Source organism: Oryzias latipes, chromosome 15 (genome assembly GCF_053564925.1).
Source record: "Oryzias latipes strain Hd-rR chromosome 15, Olatipes_Hd-rR_3.1".
Classification (NCBI taxonomy): Eukaryota; Metazoa; Chordata; class Actinopteri; order Beloniformes; family Adrianichthyidae; genus Oryzias; species Oryzias latipes.
In genome coordinates this window covers 14,212,207-14,238,442 of record NC_136251.1, presented here as the reverse complement: position 1 = coordinate 14,238,442, position 26,236 = coordinate 14,212,207, and the positions used below count along the sequence as shown (strand labels likewise).

The following is a 26,236-nucleotide window of genomic DNA, read 5'->3' as shown; positions in this document are numbered from 1 at the left end:
TGTTGTGTTTTAGTATTTGCTGTTGTGTTGCGTGATTTGCTGTTGTGTTCCGTGGTTTGCTGTTGTGTTGCGTGATTTGCTGTTGTGTTTCAGTATTTGCTGTTGTGTTTCAGTATTTGCTGTTGTGTTTCGTGATTCGCTGTTGTGTTTCGTGATTTGCTGTCGTGTTTCGTGATTCGCAGTTGTGTTTCGTGATTCGCAGTTGTGTTTCGTGATTTGCTGTTGTGTTTCGTGATTCGCAGTTGTGTTTCGTGATTCGCAGTTGTGTTTCGTGATTCGCAGTTGTGTTTCGTGATTCGCTGTCGTGTTTCGTGATTCGCTGTCGTGTTTCGTGATTCGCTGTCGTGTTTCGTGATTCGCTGTCGTGTTTCGTGATTCGCTGTCGTGTTTCGTGATTCGCTGTCGTGTTTCGTGATTCGCTGTCGTGTTTCGTGATTCGCTGTCGTGTTTCGTGATTTGCTGTCGTGTTTCGTGATTTGTTCATTTGTACTGGGATTTGATGTTGCTGTATCTTAAATGTAAGCGTGTCTTGCACCTCTGAGCCACCGTAGCAGAGAGTACATGCGCCTCGCGTGAGACTTGAGGGCGACTGAGCGTGACAACGCGGGAGAAGCGTCCTTTAAACACACCTTCACGCGATGTCATCTGTTCAGTCATTACAACTTAGTTTTATAGCAAACAGAGCCACCGTGCCACTGTTGAGTTACTGCATCCCGAATTATAAGACTTCTCTGATTTCTATCTTTTTCAAGCAGTTTTTCCTCCATCCACGGCTGTTACTGTCCAGAGGTTAGTTGTTCTTAGAATAAAGAATATATAGCCATATTTTGCATGTGTTCTGTTGTTTTGGATTACATTAGAACAAGGTGGTAAATTGGACCATTTGCATGTGGAATTTCCCTGTAATAATATAAACTTAAATAAAATACATCTTTGGACAAGCCATGTAACTCAAAGTATAACATAAAAAAAATATTCATTCAGATATTTACTTTCATTTTCGTGATAAGGCCTATAAATCCTTCCAAATCAGTTCAGAATTTCTTGGTACACGTATGATTTTAAAACATGATATAAAATATTAAATGGAATTTTGTTCACTTTACCATTGAGAACGTATTTTTTCATTTTAAATCACCCATGGTTGAAAACCCAAAAAATTTTGCTGCATGTAGAACTGAAGATTTCTTACATTTCTATTGGTGCATCCTTCCCTTGTAATATCCTCATCTCCAAAAAATCTTTACTGATTTCCGCAGTATTACTACAGTCAAAAACATGAGACGGTTTCTGCACATGTCCAAGCAAAATAACAAAAGCTTCAAATGGACACTGTGCAGAAACCACTGTTCTGAGACGGCTACTTCCAAATAACTACATGAATCAAACTGTCGTTTATAAGAAATTGTTACACCTCTAAGGACCAGAAAGCGGACTAATTTCTCTGAGTTTTCTGAGTTGTGAAAGGAAGGCACACTGACAAACGTGATTTCTGTTGTTTCCACTTCCTGCTCTTGTTTCTTCTCCATCACTCACATGATGCTGGCATTTGGACATTCTACTGTGGAGATTATTAACAGTGAATATGCTGAATTCAAGTTCATCATGAGGCAAAAACTGAAACAAGGCTCAATCAGCACATTTTCAGACATGGTGGCTGCAACACTAAAATGTGAGGAGCTAAAACACATCTCACAGCTTGTGGATATTTGTGCTACATTTCAAGCATCCAGCGTAGATTGTGAAAGAGGATTTTAGTTTAATGAATCTGATCAAAACAGCATCCAGAAATCGGCTTGAAGTGGATCATTTGGACTAGCTGATGCGCATAAAGTCAAAGCTGCAAGCAGACGAGGCCATCGACCTGGACAAGGTGTACAATCATTGGAGACGTGAGAAGAACAGACGGGAAGATTAGGGTGAATGTTTTTCTCTCTATTCTTTTTAGCTTATTCTAGTGTCATTTAATATGAATTTATTATGAATTTTAATAATGAAATGTTTTAACCATGAGTAGTAGATATGCTAATAAAAACTGCATAATTATTTGTGGGAGTCACTTTGGATTATCACTACTAGTAATTATATATTAGAGTTAATGGAACATGTCACTGCACAAAATGTGAAAGTTTAAATGTGAACAAAATTTTATCTCTAAAGGTGTACATCTCTATTCTTCCAGAACAGGAGCCCCCCCCCTGACTCCAGAAGGAGGACCGTCATACCCATTTTGAAAAGAGACAGGGGTTTTCAACTGGGACAATCTGTGCACTTAAATAAGTCTTATTACAGAAATGTAAATGCGATCATTGATTCTTTTAACAAACTTTAACTTGGACGGATGCAATGTCAGCATGACCTTAGTATGCAGGTCTGATGTTGCTCACACTGGTCCAGCTCACGGAGTTTGTGTGCTTGCTCAGACTCGTGAAAAATTAGAGGAAAAATTGCTCCCTGCCCTACCCCCTCTCCCCCCTCCACTCCCTGCTACAAACATATACTGAAACACTTTCACTCCTGCTTCATAACATCATCTTCACTGAAGACTGCCATCACTGACTCATCTACTTACCGTTCTTAGCACTATTGTCACTTTAAACTGTCACTTTAACCATCTAATTGCTCTTCTTCACTATTTAAATTGCTGTTATTTTTCTTATTATAATTGTTGTTTTATCTATTTTTATTTTATTTCATTATTTTATAAGCTAATCCTTTAAGTGACGTGGTGTGACCTGGTCCAGATTACCACATGAGTCAGTCACTGAAGTACATAACCACAAAAATGAAAGTTTTCCTGAAAAGTTTTAAAACAGTCAAATTAACACCTTTCTGGTCATGGGTTTTATTTTATATGGTTTGAATGCTGTGAAAAGTGAAATTTATCATGTCATATTTGTAGGATAGTTTAAATTCAAATCCTTTCACTAAAAAAACAACTTTTTGTGCTTCCAGAGAGCATTAAGGAAATGGAATTGCTGATAGGCAAGATCAGCTGCATTCCTTATCTTACTTCTCTGGGAGAAGCTTTTGCAGGACACCACTGGCGCTGGGCAACATGCTTCGTGTAAATGTTGCATTTCCAGTAAATGGACATGTTTTAACAGAAGTAGGGTGTGGCCACAAACAAGAGAAATACTTTGCTGCATGAAATTCTTGAGTTCAGCTTGTTTTTTGTTTCCCACGAGTTACAGGTGTTGCTGCTTGTTCATGGAATAACTGCACTTCCCGATCGTTATTCCCCTAACAAACCCAGAAGCCTTCCAGCTCAGTGTCTGGGAATACAGAAATCAAACAAATCTTCTGTCACTATAGGGAGGTGAAAAACGACTGACCCCCTGAGAAAGTCTGCATATTTTATAACATTTTTCAATTTGTGTGTATTACATCCAAAAGTTCTCAACACTAAAAGATTTAGGTAATTTTTCCAAAGAAACTAAAGAAAAATCAGTTTAAATTTTACACTGTTGAAATGCTTATTCCAATTGAGGAAAATGTTATAACAGGCCCACCCCCCATTTGTAGGTCTGCCTCAATGCTGAATTGTTTTATCTGTGAGCACTTCAAGGGTTTCATAGTCATACTTGTTTAACCTGTTTCATATCTCTCCACTTTCCCTCGATGGAAGTCAAATCTTGACAATCTCTGACTCTTTTGTGTTTTGGGTCTTTCATGGTCTGATGTTTTCACGAGTTCTTCAAGCAATATCTGAAACAGAGGAGTTTAGGATAAATTCTTTGATGGTGGGCTGTAAAGCAGCCACAAACTGTAATACTTACACCTCCGTACTTTGCCGTTGGTGAGGTTTTTTTTTTTTTTTTGGGGGGGGGGGGGGGAATTTTGGATATAAGCCAAAGATAATTATTTTGTGATCTCCTTGTAACAAAAGCAATCTGTGTATCTGTGATTCATGTACATTCTCACAGCTTTGAATTACACTTCACTGTTTTTCACATTTTGCACATTAAAATACATTGATATGACTGAATTGAAGACAGAGTCCTGAGCTATTTTATTGTAATTTTCCATTCTCCAGTGGCTTGAAGAGCAATGCCTAATGTTAAAGTCCATTTCATGGCACAACCGGTTTCTCTGTGTGTAGGAAAATATTTAATGAGATTTCTGTTTCAGCAGACATGAACAAAACAGCCAAACTGTGATAAAACTGTCAGGAATGAGCAACACAAGACAAAAAAGTATTTAGATTGATTGAAGTCCCCTGTTTGTATGAGGGCAACCAGGTAAAGTATGTCTTACAAAGTTGGGCTGTGTTCAGCTAATTACATGTCTTATCTAAACTGATCAGATCAGTTTTCAGGTTTGATTTCCTTGCTGCATTTGGATCCTCAAGCCTCATTTGTGACAAAGTCAGATCATAATATAAAGTTTACCTTCGGGTACTTAATGTCTGCACGCTGCATTTCTTTAGAGAATTTTTAGCTGTGCCAAAGCAAACAAACATTGCTCGCCTTACCCCCCTCCCTGACAAACGGGACAGCCGAGAGATGACCTTCATTACCATTATGCTATGAGTCATCATGGTGGCATCCATGAACAGAGTCTTCTGGGAAATTCCCAAGACCTGATTTTTCTAAAGCAGCCCTCATGCCTACAAATTTAAGAGAGGAGTCCTCTGAGTTTGAGCAGAGATGAAACAGGAGGTTTCTATGAGAGATAATGCAGTTATTGTTGCACAAACTTTACTTTCACACAAGTTATTATATATATTATATTATATATTATAGTCATTTACAAACACTGTTATACTCTTAGATGTATAAATTACACAAATGCCATTAAACCCTAACACACATACTAATATACTCTTGTACAAATACTATTAGACTCTAACACAGACAATTCCATTTTCATTCACACATTTGATCAAACTTCTTCATACATACTGTTTACTATCATGAACATGTGAATATGATTTAAGGATGAGTAATAAAATGTGTGACATTATGATCTAAAAGGAGGTGTTGTAGAAACTATATTTTAACCTTTTCAAGTGGTTGGCTTTAAGCACTCGTAGCTTCAGCCATGCAAAAAACTCGTCAATCTAGTTTTGAATAGCAATTTATTAGAAACATGTGAGGCCAGGTAACAGACATGAGACAGCTGCTGTTTATTTGGCTGCTTTTTTTCTTTTAATTTGCATCACAATCAGCAGGTAAAACGGTCTCATAGGAGTTTGGGCATTGTACGATGTCCTTGTTAACGTTTAACTCTGGGTACAAAAAAGTCAATGTCCATAAAAGTATATATTCAAACTTGATCTGTAAAGATGAGGAAAATACCATTTTCAGAGTAAAAATTGAAACGATTGGAGCACCAAATGGTACAAACTGAACCCTCATTGTGTCAAAGTAGAGCTTGAAAGTCACTGAACTCATTGGTTTACCAAAGGTTGGATCCATTTATTAGATTTATGCAGAGAACAAATGCAGCTAAATTTCACATTTGATTTTTAACAGGCCAAGCAAATCATTGCATATGTATCGGATGACAGATTGTGTAGTGTGATGTTTTGCAGAGAGCAGTATGGCATGTTCTGTGGTGGAGTGTTTGGTTAGTATGGGATATTGTGTTATGTTTTATAGAGACTAATATAATGTTTACAGGTTGAGCAAAAAGACTACAGGCCAAAAAAACTGGGGTTTTTGTGTTTGGTCTCCCAGAGTTTTGACCCTGTTTGTCTGGCATCAATTGTTCCGGGTGCCCAGAGCTGCCTGTTCTGGTGGGCCCAAGTTGGGGTGCATTGGACCCAACTTGAGTTGTGCTTGTGCTGCTTGGAAGCTGACACCGCAGCCATCAGGACAGGGCGGGCCGTGCCTTCTGGGTCCTCTCTTCTTTAGCTTTCTTGTAATAATTTCTGTTTTAAGTGTTTGTTTTTTGTGTATATTATAATGAGGGGTTTATTTTATTATATTATTGCATCTGTGGGAATTTGTGTTTTTGTGTTGTTTTGTTTTTATGTACAGCACCTTGAGTTATAGAAATAAAATTAATTTGAATTTGTGTAGTGTTTTGTTGAGATCTGGTTTTGCATATTGCTTAATGTGGTGTTTTTGTGTTTTGGAGAGAGTAGTGTCGCATAATTGTCTAGTGTGGTGTTTTGTTGGGATCATTTTTTGTTTCATTGTTTATATCAATAATTTGGGACTAAATGTATCTGATGCTAATATGCATTTTTATGCTGATGATAGTTATTTATTGCTGTGAATCAACTCTTGATCAGGCCATTGAATCCCTGCAGAAAGCCTTTGGTTGCTTTTAAAGTTAAACTGAGAGGTCTCGAGGCTGACTCCTTAACATGCACTTGTTTTTTTATAATCCGTTTGTTACTTCCTGTTATTTTGCTCTTTGTAATTATGTAACTGTATTTTAGTCGCTATTGCCGCTTGGCCAGGACTCCCTTGAAAAAGAGGTTTTTAATCTCAACGGGACTTTCCTGGCTAAATAAAGGTTAAATAAAATAAAAATAAAAAAATGTGTGGTGTTTTATGTTTTACAGGCGGTCGACCTCTGATCGGAAGATTTCAGTTTCAATTCCTGCCTAGCCCGCCCATGTGTTGAAATGGTCCTGGGTAAGACACTAAACCTCTGGTGGAATGTGTTAATGTGTGTCTGAATATGTGTGTAAATGGGTTTGTGACTGTAACACGCAAGACCTTCGAGGAAGGTAGAAAGCACTATAAAAGTACACGCCATTTACCATTTACAGGGATCTGTCTTTGTGTTTTGTTTTGTTTGTTGTTTTGTAGAAATTTCTTTTTGCATATTTTGCTGGCTGGCAAATTTTGTGTTGCACAGATTACTTGTACATTTTGTGGAGTGTGGTGTTTTATACAGATCACTTTTTGTATAATTTACAGTTTGGTGTTGTTTAGAGATCTGTTTTTGAGAGTATATTAACAAATGTTTATAAAAGTCTGTAACTGTATGTGTGCAGGCATGTAATAATATTAGAGTAATCGAACAATAGTGTTGGTAATGACTGTAATAGTATTTGTATAAAGATGTGTCAGAATTCCTTCACTACTGACTACTTAGTGGACAATATAGAGAATTCGCCATTTTGTAGTGCTGTCCGAATCTACAATTCCAAGATCTGCCCTTGAAATTTCCCAGACATCTCTTTGAAAAACCAGTGTGCATCGATGCTCACTAGACTGGCGAATTTAGACCACAATGCATTGCGTTTGAACATTTTTCAAAAAAAATGTATTTAAATGTATATTTTAAACAAAATCTCAACATTTTCATCTTCAGAACTCAGTGGATTCATAAATGATCGTCACAAAACGCTCATATCAATTAGATTCTCACTTCATAAAATCGATGACGTCATATTCGCCATTTAAAAAAAAAAAAAAGTAGTGAGCGTAGTGTCCGAATTGCTTTTCAAATCCACGGCACTACATTGTCCCACACTATAGTTTTTAGCTGTTGGGGATTGGGGTGGGCATTCGGACACAGCCTAAAGGCCTGTACACACCGGGACGAATATTCGCCAGGCGTTATTCGCCAGCGTTTTTCGCCACGTTTTTTGTGTTCACACCCAGGCGATTTTCGCTGACGATGAGTGGAGTGAACATGCAATTTCATTCCCTGACATTAGATGGCGCTTAATGTAAACAGATATACTCCTGTACACAAGGTGGCGCTGCGCAACTTTACGCTTCTTAAAGTCGCTTTTCACTCAGAAGAAGAGAGCAAGTATTTACCCGCTTGTCAGAATCAAACAAAGAAAACATGAATATTTCAAGCACCAGTAGCTCCAACTGGTGCTTGGTTCGGGGATGTTTTAGAATGTCCGTCATTATTGCTTCGCGGCAGTGTAGACGCTACTTGGCGTCTATCTTCTTCGCTGGTATGTGTGCTCAGCAAGGCAGTTTTGTTTTGTGAGCGCCCCCAAGTTGTGTTTTACTGTAACTTCAGAAGCTCCAGACACGTGAGCAAAAGCGCCATTCTCATTGGTCGAGTAGATTTCGACGCGACGCGTTGAAAAAAAAAAACGAACCCGAGGCGTTTTTTTTTTTTTTTGACGCTTTACGCGTGGCGTTTTTTCGCGTCGGTGTGCACGCTCTCGTTGGTGCCCTTTGTTTAGTCACGAGGCGTTAAACGTCGGCCAAATTCGCCGGCCAAATTCGTCCCTGTGTGAACAGGCCTTAAGGGTAAAGTAAAGCTTGTGCAACCTCTTGTAGGCCCCCTCAGGGGTTTACTTATAATCAAATCACTTGTCCACCTTTTGTAACAACTATCAAACACAGAGAAGCTTTTCTTTTGGCAGAAATAGAACATTTTCCGACAACACCGCAAAGGCTATAAATCTGAAAAAATCCATATTTCCATTTCTCAATTAACATAACTCATAATACTTGATATGCAGGGCAGAAACGCATCTCACTTGACTGTTCCAGTTCCACAAAGGTCTTTACTTGTGCTATTGGTTAATTTTGAGATTATAACATGAGAGTTTCTTTATGTAACAAATTTGTCCAAATTGGATCACTTTGTTTTGCCAGTGAGTCAAAAGATAATCTTATTAGAAATAAAAGAAATATAAAGTTTTTTTTATGTGGAAAGTGGAATTAGATGACCTCCTCTTTATTGCCTGAACTGCTAAGAATCCAATTTAGTGTTTGAAACTGAGATTGTAGTTACTGAATTAGAATAATCTGTAAATATATCTGAACACTTAATGAATCTGAACACTTATTTGAAGATGGAAAGCATTTTATTCAGCAGAACAGGGACATAGAACAATTCATTATACAATAAACAATATTATCTATTTACTATAATATTTCATGATTTTGTATTTATAATAAACAAAATAGAGGAATTCCTCATATGGGTAAAATTCACCATTATCCTACAATGGACCAAAATATTCCACTCCATCTTTAGCACGTCTTTGAATATCAGTGCTGCACATATTATACAATACATTTATTTACTAGAGATATGCATATAAATTAGGGGTGTAACGATTAATCTATGCATCGATTTTTTTCTTTTCTTTTTTTGGATCAACCAGATCAATCTGTCAAGCTGTTAATCAAATCAACCTATACCGTTAAAAAAAATTGTTTCAAAATGGGATAAATTGGTAATCAATATTGGAAAATACCATTTGGATTGAGATTTGGTAGTTTCCCTGAAAATACAACATCCCTAAAATGTGAATGGATTTGCCATTAAATATTGTTTGTTTGTACACAAATTTGATTTACACTTTATTATCTTGCAACAAATTCAAGAGATGCTGGAAAACTTCACCTGCACAGTTCAGTACCAGGTATTTCTCTCAGTCACACTGGTTTAATTTTTGGCTAAAAATGTCCTGGATCCATTTTAGGTCAGTGAATCGGATCGTTCAAAATAAACCAATGTCGATTATGAATCACCTCAGCAACCACAAATTATGATGAGAATTGAATTGTTGTTAAAAAGAATTGTTACACCCCTTCTAGAAACATATTTAAATAATGGAAGTTTATATACATTGTTGATAAAAGTGAACAAAATGTTGTTAGACCACAGCTCAGGGGGTTTCACAGCTTCCTCTAATGTGGGAGAACTTCTGCGTTGCTTTCATGCTCAAAGAGCACTCACTGGTGCTTCAAAGAGTCTGCCAACTTCCACAGCAAGAAGACTTCATCTAAGTGTAACTGGTGGAGTTTTCCGCTCTGCGTTGTGTTCAGGCGAATGAGAGACCACACTTGGATGCCGAGTCAAACTCTTTTAATCTGTACCTGGTTAACAGAAAATACAAATTCAGAATGCTGTCTGGAGTTTCTTCTGTGTGATTTTTTTTCCCCCTCAGCCACGGCTCCCAGCAGTCTCAGTGCTCATGCTTATTAGCACCTCCCCCCACAGCATGTAAAGTAATACAAAAAGAACACGATAAAAAGAGAAAACTGCACCGTACCTGGTTAACAGAAAATACAAATTCAGAATGCTGTCTGGAGTTTCTTCTGTGTGATTGTTTTCCCCCTTAAACAATTGAAAAATGAACAAAAAAGAAAGAAAAGTTAATTTAAACATCAAAGAAAAATGGCGCGAACCTCAACTAGTTCACGCGAAGCAGTGCAGATCTGCTGATATAGAGCAGCCAAAAATAAATAAAACAACACAAATTACGTAAAATTGACACCACACGATTCCCAACTTTGTGAGTTATGAGTGTAACACACTAATGAACAATTTACAAAGAAATAAAACTAATAAGGGTGGACACTCGGCGATTCACGTCTTACCTCAGCCACGGCTCCCAGCAGTCTAAGTGCGCATGTTCATTAGCACCTGCTAGCGTGCTCGTGGTGAGTTCAAGTACCCTCAGACAGATGAAATACTCTGGTGCAAATGTATGAAAACGGCAGTTTACCATGGATTTGGTGGAATTACACTAATAAACTTAACACTCGTTACATTCACCCCTCCTAGAATTCCACCAAATATTCACAACACATCGGCAGAGAACCAGGTTCGTGCAAAGAAACAGAGACCAATTTCGCAAGAATCAAATTCTTGAATCAGTTTAGAGAAACTATCTGATTTAACAGATTAAAAGAAGTAAACAGGTTGATCAAGTCTGTTAACCCTTTTAGAATACAGAGATGCAGCCTACATCCCTAATTACACTGGTCAAAATAAAGTAATAACCAAATGTCATAATACACAAACATCAACAGCAGATGAAAAGAAAAAGACCCAACTAAACTGTAAGTCACACCCACACAGGTTCCTGCATCATGACTGCTATAAATCTGGTCACAGGTTTAACTACGCGACCCGTTCTAGAAACAAAGTACCCTGGAACATGGGCTGAACTCACTGGTGGTACAGATCTATAGTCACTGTTGGATTCTTCGTGTCCTGAGTCAAGTAAGGGACTAGTGTCAGTCAGAGGACTGGTCACATCAGCTCTTGGTGAGTCACCGTCAGCACCGGCAACGACTGGTGGGAGATCAGGGGTAACATCCTCTTCAAGGTCCCCCAAAACACTGTGGGAACCAGACGCATCTGATCCCAGACTAGTTTTCACTGAACCACTGATGATGCTGTTGTCACACCCAGACGAAACCCAAGTAGCGGTCCGCTCTTCCGGAGAATCATGTAGGAGGCTATTCAGGTCACTCAGATCCACGCTTTCTGTGTCACACCCCTCCGAAGTTGCTCCAACACCAAGATGTTGTGACTCAACAACAGGAAGGAAGCTTACATCAAGCAGCAGATTCCTGTGGACAACTTTGCAGCGTCCGTTCGAATCCTGTATTTTGTAGACATGAATTTGTGGTTGACTGGCCACAACAGTGTAGACTGTAGGTTCCCATTTGTCAGCCAGTTTCTTCTTGCCACGTTCACCTCTATTGGCTAGGAGCACTCTGTCGCCAATCTGGAGGGCAACACCCTTGATTTTTTTGTTGTACCCCTTTGCCTGATGTTTTTGCTGATGCACGGCGTGCTGCTGTGCCACTTTTGCAGCCTCTGCAAGGTTTGTGAGAAGTGTGGCTGAATAGGTGGTGAAATCAGTCACATCAGAGTCATGAAGAACTGACCGGAACACTATATCAACAGGAAGACGGGGAACACGACCAAACATTAGATAAAAAGGGGCAAACCCTGTAGTCTCATGGACAGTGGCATTATAAGCAAACGTCAATGTCTGGATTTGCTGAGCCCACTCCTGCTTTGTTCTTAAAGGGAGTGCTCTGACCATGTTGCCTAATGTGCGGTTGAAACGCTCTGTTCCTCCGTTGCCCATAGGGTGGTAGGCAGTGGTGTGAGACTTAGCCACACCTGACAGACGCAGGAGTTCAGACAACAGTTCGCTTTCAAAATTGGCCCCCTGGTCAGAATGGATGCGCTCAGGGAAGCCATAAATGCAAAACACATTATCCCAGAGCTTTTTGGCAACTTGTTTCGCTGACTGGTTGCGACAAGGAAAAGCATGGGCCATCTTCGTGAAGTGATCGGTTACAACTAACACTTCCACAGAACGCTTGTTCTTGTCCTCCGCTGACCAAAAGTCAATACAGACTAACTCCATTGGAGCAGTGGTCCTTATGCTCTCTAGCGGAGCACGCGCGGCTGGTTCTGGAGTCTTGGCAAGAACACAACGTGGGCAACACCGGACATATTCAGAGACGTCTCGTTCCATATATGGCCAAAAGAACCGCTGCCTAGAAAGATGGAGAGTCCTAGCCTGGCCCTGATGACCAGCTAAATCATGGACACCTTCCAAGGCCTTCTTCCTGAGATTAGTGGGTAGGACAAACTGGTGCCTCTTCATCTTGGTTGCTGGATCTTTAGTTTCCCTATACAGAAGTCCATCTCTGACCACGAGTCTCTCCCAGGATTTCAACAGAGTTAGTTGGCTGGGATTAAATCCAGACCTTTCACGTCTCGAGGGGCGCACTTTGCGGATGAGAAATGGCAGCAGCTTTGAGACTGTGACATCCCGTCGTTGACTGTCCTCCATTTCACTCAAGGTGAAAGACGACAGAGGCTCAGGATCGGTGTGCTGCAGTGATTGCACATGTTGAAGGAGACAAACAGCTTGAGTTTCTGCACCTCTTTGCCAGTGATCATGGTGCTGGAAAACTGCCTTAACCTCTGGAGAATGAACTGAGTTTGGGGTGGGAACGATGGTGGTGTGCAAGAGCTGAACTTCCTGGTTATGTTGGAGACAGAGTCTGAAAGCATCTTGCACCATGTTAACCTCAGCCCCATCAGCTTCCTGGATCAATCTGCTGTATGGTTCCTTCAAGAGTCTGTCACTGACGGGTGAGGCAAAGGGTTCACGGCTTAAAGCATCAGCCACAACATTTTTAGGACCTGGGATGTATTTCAGGTCAAAGTCGTAGGCTGAAAGCTTCGCCACCCACCGTTGTTCGTAAGCATCCAACTTTGGTTTGGTGAGCACGTGGACCAAAGGATTGTTATCGGTCCATACTGTGAATTTGTGCCCCTTAAGCCAGTGACTGAATTTCTCTGTGATGCTCCACTTCAGGGCCATGAACTTGAGTCTGTGAGCAGGGTATCGTTGTTGCGATTTGCTTAAGGTTTTGCTAGCAAATGCAACTGGACGGGCTTTATCTTCACCAACAGGGAGCTGAGATAAAACTGCACCAAGGCCGTCTAAGGATGCATCAACAGAGAGAATAAAGGGCCTGTTGAAATCTGGGTGGGCCATCACAGCACAGTTCAAGAGAGCACTCTTTAGCTTCTCAAAAGCCTCATCACAAGCTGGAGTCCAGTCCGCTTCAGTCAATTTCCTGAATGTCCCGACTCCTCTTCTCATTTGAGGGTGTTTGCTCTTCCGCTTCTGTCCAGCCGTGAGAGCGAACAGAGGTTTTGCAATAGCTGAACACCGAGGGATGAGACTCTGATAAAAAAAAACACCACCCCCAAGAAGGACTTAAGTTTTTTTACGGAGGGGGTAGAACCATCAACATCCATCAGAGACTCTTTGGGCATGTTGGAGATCATAGCCACTCTGGAAGGATCCACAGATACTCCCTCTTGGTCAATAAAATGTCCCAAGAATTTGACAGATCTGCGCAGAAGATGGCATTTCTTTGGACTCAGCTTGAGATGGTTATCCCTCAGCTTCTGGAAAACAACATGCAGTCTTTGAAGAGCTTCTTCCTCAGTTGAAGCAAAAACTAGCAGATCATCCAAATAACAGAGTAGACTGGTAAAGTTGAGGTCTCCAAAGATATTCAACATCATGCGCATGAATGATGCAGGGCTATTACAGAGTCCTTGGGGCATTCTGTTGTACTCGTATAGCCCAACAGGGGTAGTGAAAGCGGTGTAGTGCTTGTCTTCTTCACACATGGGGACGTTATAAAACCCTGATGTCAAGTCCATTGTGCTGAAAAACGTATTGCCGCCTAGAGCTGCTAGACAGTCAGCCTGGTGAGGGAGCGGGTGTGCATCCTTTAGTGTCCGTGCGTTCAGCCATCTGAAATCCGTACAGATACGTAAGTTTCCATCCTTCTTCCAGACCATAACCAGAGGAGATGCATATTCGCTAACTGATTTGCGGATGATTCCCTTCTCTTCCATATCTGTCAGAACCTGACGTAGCTTTTGGTAATGAGCTGGAGGCACCCTGCGATATGGCATGCGAAAGGGTCGTTCGTCTGTCAGGTGGATGCGATGAACAAAACCCTGTGCCTCACCACAATCCAGGGGATGACGTGAGAAGATGTCTTCATACTGCTCTATCAGTTCCACGAGTTTCTCCTTTGAGCGAGAGCTAGCCTGACAGGAGTCGATGTCAAGCTCCCTCAATCCCAGTTCATTCAGCTTGGCTTTAAGGTCATTTTGTGAGACAGATGGTCTAGGTTGGGATTCTGAATCTCGAACCTCACTGGTGCAATGATTCTGGCTCAGGCTGAAATCCTCAATGGCAACACATGTCGAGACATCAGCAACTTTGGAATTTCGTCTGAGAATGACCGGTCTGGTAAGAGGGTTGGTAATCTTCAAAGGAACCCATCTGTCTCCATACATGGAGGTGACGAGACGTCCCACCAACATGTTCCTGGGTCTGGCTCTAGAAGAGCAGGGCTCTACCAGGATGGTGCTGCCTGGTGAAACAGGAGAGAAGGTTGGGAGTTTCCCCCACACCAAATGTTCCTTTTGTGGAAGAAGAGTAACTGCACGAGGCAACCTTACTGTTCCAATGAGGGAAGGAGCGTCCGCCCCCCTCCATCTCACTGAACAGGACATCATGTCAAGGAAATGTTCATATTCAGGAAGAGAGTGTTTGCAGTCGTTGGAAACATGTTTCCAAAACCCACAGTCATTCTTAAGAACACTCATCAACTTCTTCAGAACGTTTGAACCAATAATGAGGTCATCTCTCTGGCCAGGAACAACCAAGACAGGAACAATGCACCTCATCCCATAGATAGTGAGCGTAAAGTCATATATACACCTTGGATGAGTCTGCTTACCGCCACAACCGACCAGAAGAACTTGCTCTGCCGACTTTGGATCTCCAATCTTTGCTCCTGCCTCCAACAGTTTGTGTACTGCTCCTTCACTCACTGTGCAAGCCATAGACCCTGAATCAATCATGCCTCTCAGTTCAACATTGTCAACCTGAACCTGGGCATAGAATAACTCGCTAAAGGCTGGAACCTCTGTTGTCTTTTGAACTACAACTTGGTATCCCTCTGGAGCGATGGAGCATGCGTTGACATAGACAAGCTCAAGATCTGTTTCAGCAATGAGGGTTTTTGGTTCATCACTCACACTGCCCCTCTCCGAGCGTGAGTGTCCTAGTTTCCCGAAGGCTGGGTCTGGTTAGCACAGGTCTGAGTACGGTTCTGTAAAGGCAGTTGGTTCCGTCTTGGGCAGTTCTTTTTCCAGTGTCCAGGAGAGAAGCATGCCAGACAAAGATTGTTTCTTCTACAGTGTGAAAGAGTCGAGTGAGCCGCATCACCGCATATTTTGCAGGATCTTGGAAAGCGATCAGGGGCTGCATGCTGACCTGAACCTGATGATGCTGGAGTGTGGTGAGCGACCAAACAGTCCAATAACCGTGTCAGAGAGCGTACACCCTCCAAATGCAAAGATTGGTTCAAGACAGGGGTAGAAGCATTCATTGTTGGGTCAGAAGAAAACTGTGGTGTGGGTGGGGCAGATGACGGCAGCAAAGGGACTGACTGCTGCAGAGCCTGCATGCTTGACAGTTGAGCACTGGAAGTTATGTTTGCTTTTTCTGTTGGTCCACATGCATGTTCACCAGCAGCTGCAGATTGGGGGTAACTAGTCACAACCCTTGGCGAGGTGGAGAACTGGCGGTTTCTAGCCCGACTCTCCCGCTGGAACATGGTGATGCGCTCCTGAACCTCACTAGTTGTCCATTCTTCTGCAGATTTAAAACTCAGCCTGTTTGCAAGGACTGGGTCTGGGCAATACTTAATGAACATCATAGACACCTCCCTGCCTGGGTCCACCACACTTCTACCTTGTCTCCGCAGGCATTCATCAGCAACGTCGATGGCCTTGTTCAGCCTGATCCAGTAGTCCATCACACTTTCGGTGGGGAGTGGCTTGGTGTCATAAAAGTCAGCCATGGGCATAGCAGAGTAGGCTAGCTCACCAAAGTGCTGCTTTAATAAGTCGAATATAACAGCAGGTGTTTGAGAGTCGTCAGTCAATGGAAGATTACGTAAAGTCACAGTCACTACATCTCTAGCTTTTCCCAACAACTTAGTTAAAACTTCAGTTTTCTGTTGTTGAACTGGAAATTCTTTCTTAGACAGAAAAAGCTCTACCATCTGAACCCACTCATAAACTGAGCATTTGTCACTCCCATCACCTCTGTATATTGGTGGTTCCTTAACATCAGACTGCATTACAAGTTTGACACCAGACAGGTTCAGCTCAGGATGACTTGGAGCTGTTTGAAAACTGCTGTGGGACTGTGAAGGAGAACTCCCAACATTGTTCTGAATCTGAGCAGCAATAGACTGACCAATCTGATTAGCCAGGTCAGATATTAAAATGCTGAGCTCAGCTCTGTCTGTGTCTTGTGAGTTTGTAACATGTAAGGGGGGGTTTACACGAGTAGAGCTCAACCTCGGCGTTCTTAACGCTCCTACCTGGGGAGTCTCAGTAACATCTTTAAACCATCCCCTCCCAAAACCCACATTCGAATTAACCGCCCCATCAGAAACACATTCATCAACGTCTGGATTATTATTATCCGGGTCACGGCACCAATGTAACTGGTGGAGTTTTCCGCTCTGCGTTGTGTTCAGGCGAATGAGAGACCACACTTGGATGCCGAGTCAAACTCTTTTAATCTGTACCTGGTTAACAGAAAATACAAATTCAGAATGCTGTCTGGAGTTTCTTCTGTGTGATTTTTTTCCCCCTCAGCCACGGCTCCCAGCAGTCTCAGTGCTCATGCTTATTAGCACCTCCCCCCACAGCATGTAAAGTAATACAAAAAGAACACGATAAAAAGAGAAAACTGCACCGTACCTGGTTAACAGAAAATACAAATTCAGAATGCTGTCTGGAGTTTCTTCTGTGTGATTTTTTTCCCCCTTAAACAATTGAAAAATGAACAAAAAAGAAAGAAAAGTTAATTTAAACATCAAAGAAAAATGGCGCGAACCTCAACTAGTTCACGCGAAGCAGTGCAGATCTGCTGATATAGAGCAGCCAAAAATAAATAAAACACAAATTACGTAAAATTGACACCACACGATTCCCAACTTTGTGAGTTATGAGTGTAACACACTAATGAACAATTTACAAAGAAATAAAACTAATAAGGGTGGACACTCGGCGATTCACGTCTTACCTCAGCCACGGCTCCCAGCAGTCTAAGTGCGCATGTTCATTAGCACCTGCTAGCGTGCTCGTGGTGAGTTCAAGTACCCTCAGACAGATGAAATACTCTGGTGCAAATGTATGAAAACGGCAGTTTACCATGGATTTGGTGGAATTACACTAATAAACTTAACACTCGTTACATAAGCACCAGTTCACATGACCCAAAACTGACTTTATAAAAGGTTGAAAGCTTTAAGGCACTAAAAAAATTAAATTTCCTTTAAATACAGGTTTTCATTCATGCAAGTTTAACTGCAGGACTGATGAGATGCTGGTTTTAAAAGCCCTTTTCAAACAAAAGGGAGACTAAAACCTTGAAAACTTGAAAATTGGCTTATATGCTCTACAGCTCCTGATGAACTTTATATGTCCAGCATTACATTTTCAGGAGGAAGCACTTCTGATTCGTCTACCCTTATTTTTCTGTAAACAAACAAAAAAAAGGTTATTTGGATCTGATAATCAGGTGCAGTGATGCTTGTTTCCCTCTGAAGGTACCTTTAGACAACAAGGAAGACGACTGCAACAATCAGCAGGAAGAAGACGGTCACAGGAACCACAATGTGATTTGGAGAAGTTTCTACAAGACAAAAATATTGTATAAATATATTATAAAGAATAGCCACTCTTTAAATTAATGAAACCACCAAACACTAGATGGCATTATACATTATGATGTTTTACCTGAACCTGACAGAGCAGGATGATGAATTTCTGAACGGTCAGATTCCTCACCACCATTCCTTGGAGAAGATACAGGGCAGGAGGCTGTCAAAAAGGCAAAAGTAAGATAAAGTCAGAAAAAAGTTTGTCCGTCTGCTCTGATGGTACATGAAGCCACAAGAATAAAAGCAGAACAATGTCACATGGAGTGTAATAGTCCCTTGAATAAAGGAAAAGGAATACTCACTCTTGCATGTGGCAGTGGTTGGTTCATTCTGGACAGAGAGACAGAAGAAGCGAAACACTTGAATCCAAATGATGTTTTGTGTTCATGATGTACATCTAGGTCCTCAGTGGGCCTGTATCAACAGATCAGACAAACCTTGGATTTGCAGAGGCAGAGATACTTCACTTCCTCATAGCAGGGAATTGTGAGGAGACTATTGAAGCTGGAGTCTAAAACTACCCCATCCATCTTTTTTTTGTTCGTGCTGAGGACCTAAAATCCAAAGGTAATTAAAGTTCAAGTCAGTTTTTAATAAAATACTGAAATTTGCATTGCAGAACAGCACTTTGGTGAGCATGCTTTCAAACTACCACCCGCATTAAACTGTAACATGAAGGAAACGGAAAAACGTACTGTGGATTTGTTGCTCCAGTTGTAAATCCAGTCAGGTGCTGTGATATTCAAGAGGTAAAGTGTCCCCTTTGGGGTCTGAGTGACGTTGCAGGGGATTCCTGACTGGCAACGTACCAGAAACCAACCTGTAGGAAACAAAGCAGAAAACTCAAAAGCAACAAAAAAAAATTTTTTTTCATTGCATTACATGCTTGCAGACGATGCACCAAAACTAGAGGACAAACTGGTTGATCGTCCTGGTTTAGGCTTAACCTGCTTGTGGGCACATGTAGATCATCAACAGTGGGAATATTCCGGATTTGTTCCTCTGGCCATAACATGCCAAGCTTAAATATAAGTCTGAGTTTTGGACCTGATGACCAGAAGACTCTTAAAAAAACACACTTTTTTGTAAATAGGAGACAAAAACTTGCAAAGATTCAGCTGAGATATTTGCACCAAATGTTGCTTTATGTGTTCTGCCCTCTAACCTCCTGCGACAGATTAAGTCCTCTCTCTGTGAGGAAAAAGTGAGGATGTTGCGACATCTTACACCAATGCTGCTGGAGACACTTCATTCAGAAATGAACCCAAACATTTGAAGGAGAACCCACAAGAGCTGATCTAACTAAATCTCAGCATTGAGGCAGCCTGCAGAGAGGAGGCACAGCACCTCAAGTCCAGATCAGATAAACTGAAGAGGGCATGCCCCATAACGGGGAGCAAGTGACAAAGACAAAGGATCAGCTGTTGGCATTACTTGTCACCATGGTTTCAGATTTTTTTTGTTACATGTTTTATCAGGATCTCCAAATGCTGGAAGATTTTTCAAGAAAGGGGATTTCCGCAGTCACCATTCAGATCCTTGTAAACAAACCAGATTGCAATTCTATAAACCTCAAACCCTAAAGTGTAGCTAAAACTCATATTGACATAAACTCTAATTAAAAGTATTAACACCGTGACGTATACATTTGTTTCTGCACTGCTATAGATTAAAAACAAGTTTTTATAATAGACCTCAAAATGATAAGAGATCAACAAACTACTATTATCACCATGCGCCCTCACTTCCCAGCTCAGATTTGCTTACAATAGCCTCACAATAGGCAAACCTTTGGTTTCCCGTCCACCTAACGGGCTCTACATGTCTAATAATAAGGCGACTTGCCCCTGTTCCTCCTCCGCAGATGATGAAATATTACAGTGAGGTCCTCTCAGATCAGCAAACAGCGGCAGACTAACGCAGAACGCTGCTAAACATTAATATGTTTAATCGGATCGTAATTGTTTTCCACTACAAACTATACCGACTGAGCGCGAGTCGGCGAGCCAATCATTTCAACAGAAAATAACTTCTTCAAAGGTTTTCTTACCGAACAGAAGCAGGAAGAAATATTTCCGCATCATGTTCCCTCTGGTCGGCTCGGAACACTGGAGAGAGAATGATGCTGGACTGCAGACACAAGCCCCTCGCGTGAGACGTGCAGGACGACTGAGCGGCACGGGACTCTTTAACTTTAACACACACACCTCCACGCGATGTCACCTGTGTGACTTTGTCTAGGTTTATAGCTAACAGAGCCACCGTGCTGCAGATCAGGGTAAATGCAAGGATGATGAAACTTCTCTGATTCTTTATTTTTTATTTTTTAAGCAGTTCTTCCGTGCACAGGTATTTTGCGCATGCGCATCTTCAGAACAACGTGTGCCTTTACTGTGAACCACTAATGAACGTAAATGCCTGCATTAGAAAACATTGTACGTGTAACCTGGACATCTGAATGAATACTTTTGATGTTATACTTTGAGTTAAAACATATTTTACTTTATTTTACTATTCATAAGGTGTTTTTTTAATTTCATATCACCCATGGTTGAAAACCCAAAAACCTTGCTGCAGGTGGAACCGAAGAAGAAATTTGATTTTTTTTTATCTATCTATTCGTGCATCTTTGCCTTGTAATGTCCACATCTCCAAAAAATCTTTGTTGATTTCAGCACTACTATCTTGAAACGGCACCAACAGTATCATTTACAGAACAATCAAAAACATGAAACCGTTTCTGCACATGTTCAGGCAAAATAACAAAAGCTTCTCAGAGGCGCTGAGCAGACGCTACTGTTCTGAGACGGCTACTTCAAATTAACTAAATGAATCAAATTGTCGTTTAAATGAGTTGTTACACCTCTAATGGATTCTTTAGGACATGAAAGCGGACTCGTCTCTGAGATTTCTGAGTTGTGATGGGAGGGCACACTGACAAACCTGATTACTGTTCTTTCCACTGGAGGAAAAGAAAGTAAAACTCGCTCAAATTCTTCAAAAACCACCATCTTTATTGACAAAAGAGCTTGCAAGTCACTACAGGACACAGAGTTGCACTGTTTACTACATTTGAGACTGTATGAAGACCCCCCCCCCCCCTTCCTGCTTAGAACTGTCCATCACAGGCTGGTGTGCTGGCTCCTGTCTTTAAAGCTTGATCCCTGCAGCTGCTGGGGTGCGCAGACGCTCCTCATGGGGATTTTGTACGGGGACCACTCCCTGTCGCCCACCATCTCGATGGACAGCTCTATGTGTTTCTTCACCGCCTTGGAGGATGAAGGTCTTTGAGGCCTGCAGTCGTCCTCCAGGTCGGAGCTCTGGTCGCTCTGGCCGTCGGTCACGTCCCTCTCCAGAGTGCAGAAGCTTTGAGGCTGCTGACGGCTGCTGGACTTCCTGGTGTCTGCTGTGGATCCATACACGGAGCTGGGCATGGCTCTGGCACTGAAGGCCCGCCGCTCCTCCCTGTGACTGAAGGTCCCCAGTTCGGCCTCCATCCTGGCCTCCCTCTTCCTTTTTTCTCTCTCCAAGAAGTGGAAAGGTTTTGGGAAGACAGCAGCAGATCCCCGAATGTTCTCACGGATGTTCTTTTGGCGGCGGCTGATGACCTCATAAAGAGGGAGGTGGATGTGGGCCGGAGCTGGCGTCGCCCTGAACTTCTTCTGGCATTCCCGCAGCTCCTCCAGCTCCTGTCTGAGCAGCGTGTTCTCCAGCTCGATCTCTGAGCGTGTGCGCACCTGGTGCTTCTTCTTCTCCTCCTCTCTGAGCATCATCTGGAACGGCTTGGGCACAGTGACCTTGGAGCGGCCCCTGGCACCGGTTGGATGGGACACTCCTCCCTGTGGTTTTGGACCAGGGGCCTTGGCTCTGGTTCTGATTTGCGTTTGAGTTGTGTTTTGGTTTGGGCTGCGTAGAATGTTTCTAGGAAATGATCAAATTGTGAGTGTAAATTCATGTAAATTAGAATTTAAAAGTTTCATGTTTGACCAACCTCCCAAAGGCTCCAGCAGGACCTGGCGCCCAGCCCAGCTCCCCTCCACTGTCTTCTCCACAGAAGTCCGAATGGTCGGAGCCACTTGACGACTCATGGAAGTCAAGCTCCTCTTGGGAGTTGATCCTTTGCAGCTTCCTGGTTGGACCGCTGCAGGGAAAGCTGATATTTGGGCTCCTGATGTTAGAGAAAAAATGTTTACCCAGATCTGCTGTGACCTTTTGTATTGTTACTGAGGAGGATGTGAGGAGGAAAGAGGCTCCTTTTAGCTCCTTCAGCGCAGCGAGAACCACATCTAAAGAACATGCTGGTCTGATATGTAATCAGGAACATGACATATTCCTGTGAGGATGTACTTTTTCCACACATGATCAGCCGCTCACCTGGAAGATGATCTTCCGTCCAGGTTCACTCCTCTCCAGATCCCTCCGGCCTCCTCGTCGTGTCTGGCTTTGGCCTGGCTGATGTACATTTTTTCCAGTTCTGCCATGTTCCTCAGGTGGGTGCTTTTCAGCTCCTCCAGCCTCCTGTAGTACTCCTGGTTGGAGAAGTAAACATCCTGCTCCCTCTGGAGGCCATGGATTTCCAGAGACACGGAGCTGCAGACATTTCTTCTCTCCTCACTGCTGTCCGAATCCACATCGCACTCCTGCAAAGACACAGCGCTGGGATGAATTAATCCTGCAGGATGAGGATTATTTCTCATCTGATATTTCCATCCATGATCAGCTGGAACCAAAATTTTACAAAATATTCTGAAAATTATGTCAAATTTGTTTATCTCTTCATTTTACATGTGCAGTTTTTGTTCTACATGATGGAACGATTTGAGCCTAAAAACTGGCTCATGAATATGCAGGATTCCTGCTGCTGGTTTATGCTCCGTACCAAATCTGTGGTCTAAAAAGCTGGAGTGGAACTCTTTCTTCTTGATAGCTTGTGTTCCAGGGAGCTTTGCACTTTCAGCTGTCGGGTTGAATGCTGCATTAGCTCCTGCTACAGCAAAGCAACCAAACTACTATCTGGTCTTAGGCAGCAGAGTTACAAGAATAAATGCACAAAAGTGCATTTATGCACTTTAACTAATGTAAAAGCACAATGGCTTTTCTCTTCTTTGTCCTTTAGGTGTAATCGGCACAATTCCATGAGCTGAAACAAAATTGCATACCACGGCAGCTTAGATGTATCAGTGACACTCTGGCTCCAAAATTCTGCTTTTTTTGGTAGCTGTGATCAGTGACCCCCAGCAGAAGTGTGCCAGTCCCTGAACTGTGGATCTCACAGCAAATAGGAGTAAACTTCGTCCCCCTGTATTGGCATACATGTTAGCGGTGCCAGTTCGCTGACAATAAAAAGAGTTTATAAGTGGATTCAGGGATGGCAAGTGATCACCACCACTACCATCACAATGTCTTTGAGATTCTTTTTTTTTTTTTTTAACTTGTCCTGTCCAACAGCTGGGCAGACAGATGAGAACTGAAGGCCTCTTGTGTTGGACGTATTTTACTTTAACAAAAGGGGTTATAAATCTTCAGACAAACCAGAGGTATGTCTGAATAAACCCCTTTTGTAATCAAGGCCAAACTTTATTAATTTCAATCATATTTGAAAATCTTTTGTGTTGGACTGGACGGAAAAGGAAAGGAGGGAAGAAGAGAGAGGATGTTGGGGGGGTAGGAAGGTGATAATAGGAGGGGGGGGGGGAATAAAACCATAAAGCAGCATGAAGCAACAAGCTACTGGATGTTTATCAATACGGTAAGGTTCAGATGTAATGCAAATCTCAAAGGGCGGGGCCTGTCCACACGCACACTGAAATGTTATAAACACACCGGTTAGCTGCAATAATGACCACATGTCAACATGTACACAATACAGATAGTGTTCACACACGCATACTTATGCCTTAAAAACCAACTAGTGTGAAATATTTTATTCAATCAATCACACAAACTATTAGTGCAAATCTCAAAGCCACAATGGCTTTGAGATTTAATACTAAACTGCAGACAAGACAACAATTATTGAACGGACTCCATTTTAGAAAAAATGTAGGTAATTCTGTCTAAATAATAAAGAAATGTTACCTAGAAATGACAAAAAGAAACTGGTTTGATTTTAAAATCTATTTTATCTCACTTTGATACAGCCTGTCTGACATTGTGTTTAAATCAGAATAATAACTATAAATTGAAATAATGTTATTGTGAGTTTTTGCTGAGCTATAAGTCAGAATAAAGTCACGTTTTAAATTAAGTAGTTTAAATGAGCATTTCTCTGCTTCCAAAGACAAAACAACAGCAAGGAAAATTAATAAACAGAATCTTTTTTCTATCTAAAGTTACGGAAACACACAAACAGCCACTTCTAATGAAAAGTCTCTTTGAATAAATCTGAAACACATTTTTTGGGCTGTCAATCAAGTTCATGCATAGCTACATACATTTCCGGGACAGTTTCTGGGCTCTACGTACAAAACATGCAGCTATTGAACACGCGTTGAAAGTTATAACAGGTCAAAATTTGACCAATCAGTGACTTGGATTTGGTAGTAAACATTTGGATGGTGTCCCTTTTAATTCACAAAAGTTCAAACCGTTTGAAAACTCATCATGGATGAAAAATTAATGGTTGCAGTTTGTTTCTATGATACCAACTCTGTCATAAATTGAAATAGAGCTGTGAAAGAAAAGCAAGATTCACCAGATTTATACCGCATCGACATGGGTAGCAGACAGTTAAAGAAAAAGAAGCCCCTCCCTGCTTGTCCAGTGTGAACACTATGGGCAACAGTGATGTCCTTAAAGTCTGAAAGTTCAAGACTCTGGTCTGAGACCCACTTTCTGCTGAACTGAAGACCAAAATCAGCAGAGCTGTTGGGTTCATGTTTTAGCATCCACGCATCGCTGCCACATGGAAGATCTTCAGGCTTCCTGAAAAATGAACCTGCAGCAAACTGTGAGGTTGTTCATGAAGAGCGTGTTTCCAGCTTTACCTCTTCAAAGCTCTGGCCCCCACCTCCAAACAGAGCCAGCAGCTCCCTGCTCTCCAGAGCGGCTGAGCGGAACATGACTGCAGCTTCCTCCGTGGAGTCCAGAGTCTGGACTGACCCGCTGACACACACTCAGTTAAGGGAGATTAACGCACACCCCGCCTGGATCCTCTTACCATGGGGGGGTGCTATAGGTTTATAGGGCTGTGCAGGCGCTCCAGATGGTTCAGTGGCTTTTTACATGCAGACCTGATTATTCAAAGTGAGGTTAAGATGTTAAGTTTCTTAAAGGATGGAGCAGCTGCTTTCTGACCAAACAACATGAACACAGTCGTGTTTAACCTTTAAGAACATGGGGGGGGGGGGGGGGGGGGATTCTCATGTGTCCCCACAATTTCACCTTCAAAGCATTTTTCGTTTTTTTCTGTTAAGGAAAAGTCTATAATTTTTTGTTCTCTGAATTTGAAGTATATGTAACACAAAAAAAGACTTTGAATAAATGATATATCTCCCAATTATTATGATGGCTTGCAGCAGTCGCCGACAGCAAAGATTATATTGTTTTCGCAGTTCTTCTTCCTACTGAGCATTTCTGCGAAGAGTTCACACAAAAAAAAACCCTAATCTCAGCAAGATCAGCAGAAAAATGATGACATCGCAGCAGGAGTCAAACAGTCAAAAAAAATGAGTGAGGTCAAAATCTCCTCTGGGGCTCAAATAAAAACATTTCAAAATCCACAAACAAAACCAAAACACACATGTCAGGGAAAGTTGTGAAGTATTCTGGGATGGCCACAGAACCAATGGCTTGGTGGCCATTTAGTGTCCAAGTGGGAAATGGTGCAACTTTCACATTTTTGCACCATACAGGAAAAGAAAACTTTCACACACATGCCACCAGGTAAGTCCACATCAAAACTGAAGTTTTGTTGAACTCAGGAGAACATCTTAGATAAAAAAAAAAAAGAAAAATCCCTTTCAGGCCCACCTACTAATTTAAAATCACCTCCTATCTCCTTGAGAATCACTGGGAAGCTGCTTGGGGGAAAAAATTGTTGAAATTAACAGTTGTAGAGTGCAGATAGCGTAGCAACCTCATAAAATGGCGTATCCCTGTTGCTCGCACATTATTTTCTGGAAAATTGTGAAAATGCTCAGCTCCAGCTGAAAAAAACAATGTGACATACAATATGAACATGAGAGGAATGTGGGCGTGGCTAACAAAAAACCTCCGTTGCTAGGAAAACCAAAAGTTTACTTTTAAAG

The 26,236-nt window shown here is 41.8% G+C and overlaps 1 protein-coding gene and 1 long non-coding RNA gene across 3 annotated transcripts in view; one reads left to right on the top strand and one right to left on the bottom strand.

Moving 5' to 3' along the window:
* The window catches only part of LOC144984127 (uncharacterized), a 48,836-nt gene that overhangs the window by 15,769 nt on the left and 6,831 nt on the right, over positions 1-26,236 (top strand). The window lies entirely within an intron of this gene.
* On the bottom strand, positions 9,739-25,328 carry LOC105355766 (protein FAM161A). Of its 2 annotated transcripts, XM_078931806.1 has the most exons (9): positions 24,974-25,328; positions 22,362-22,627; positions 21,979-22,155; positions 20,038-21,908; positions 18,683-18,807; positions 18,425-18,541; positions 18,290-18,317; positions 18,064-18,147; positions 16,820-17,959 (listed from the first exon to the last, which is right to left on the bottom strand). In XM_078931806.1, exons 1-4 carry the CDS (start codon positions 25,046-25,048, stop codon positions 21,110-21,112), a joined length of 1,317 nt encoding a protein of 438 aa, XP_078787932.1. In that variant the 5' UTR covers positions 25,049-25,328; the 3' UTR covers positions 16,820-17,959; positions 18,064-18,147; positions 18,290-18,317; positions 18,425-18,541; positions 18,683-18,807; positions 20,038-21,109. The 2 variants fall into 2 exon arrangements, with proteins under 2 accessions (XP_078787931.1, XP_078787932.1); XM_078931805.1 differs by lacking the exons at positions 21,979-22,155; positions 22,362-22,627; positions 24,974-25,328 and having other exon boundaries at positions 9,739-17,959; positions 20,038-20,306.

Coding starts and splice junctions, on each gene's coding strand:
- LOC105355766 (XM_078931805.1), bottom strand. CDS start 15,105: ATGATTGATTCAGGGTCTATGGCTTGCACAGTGAGTGAAGGAGCAGTA.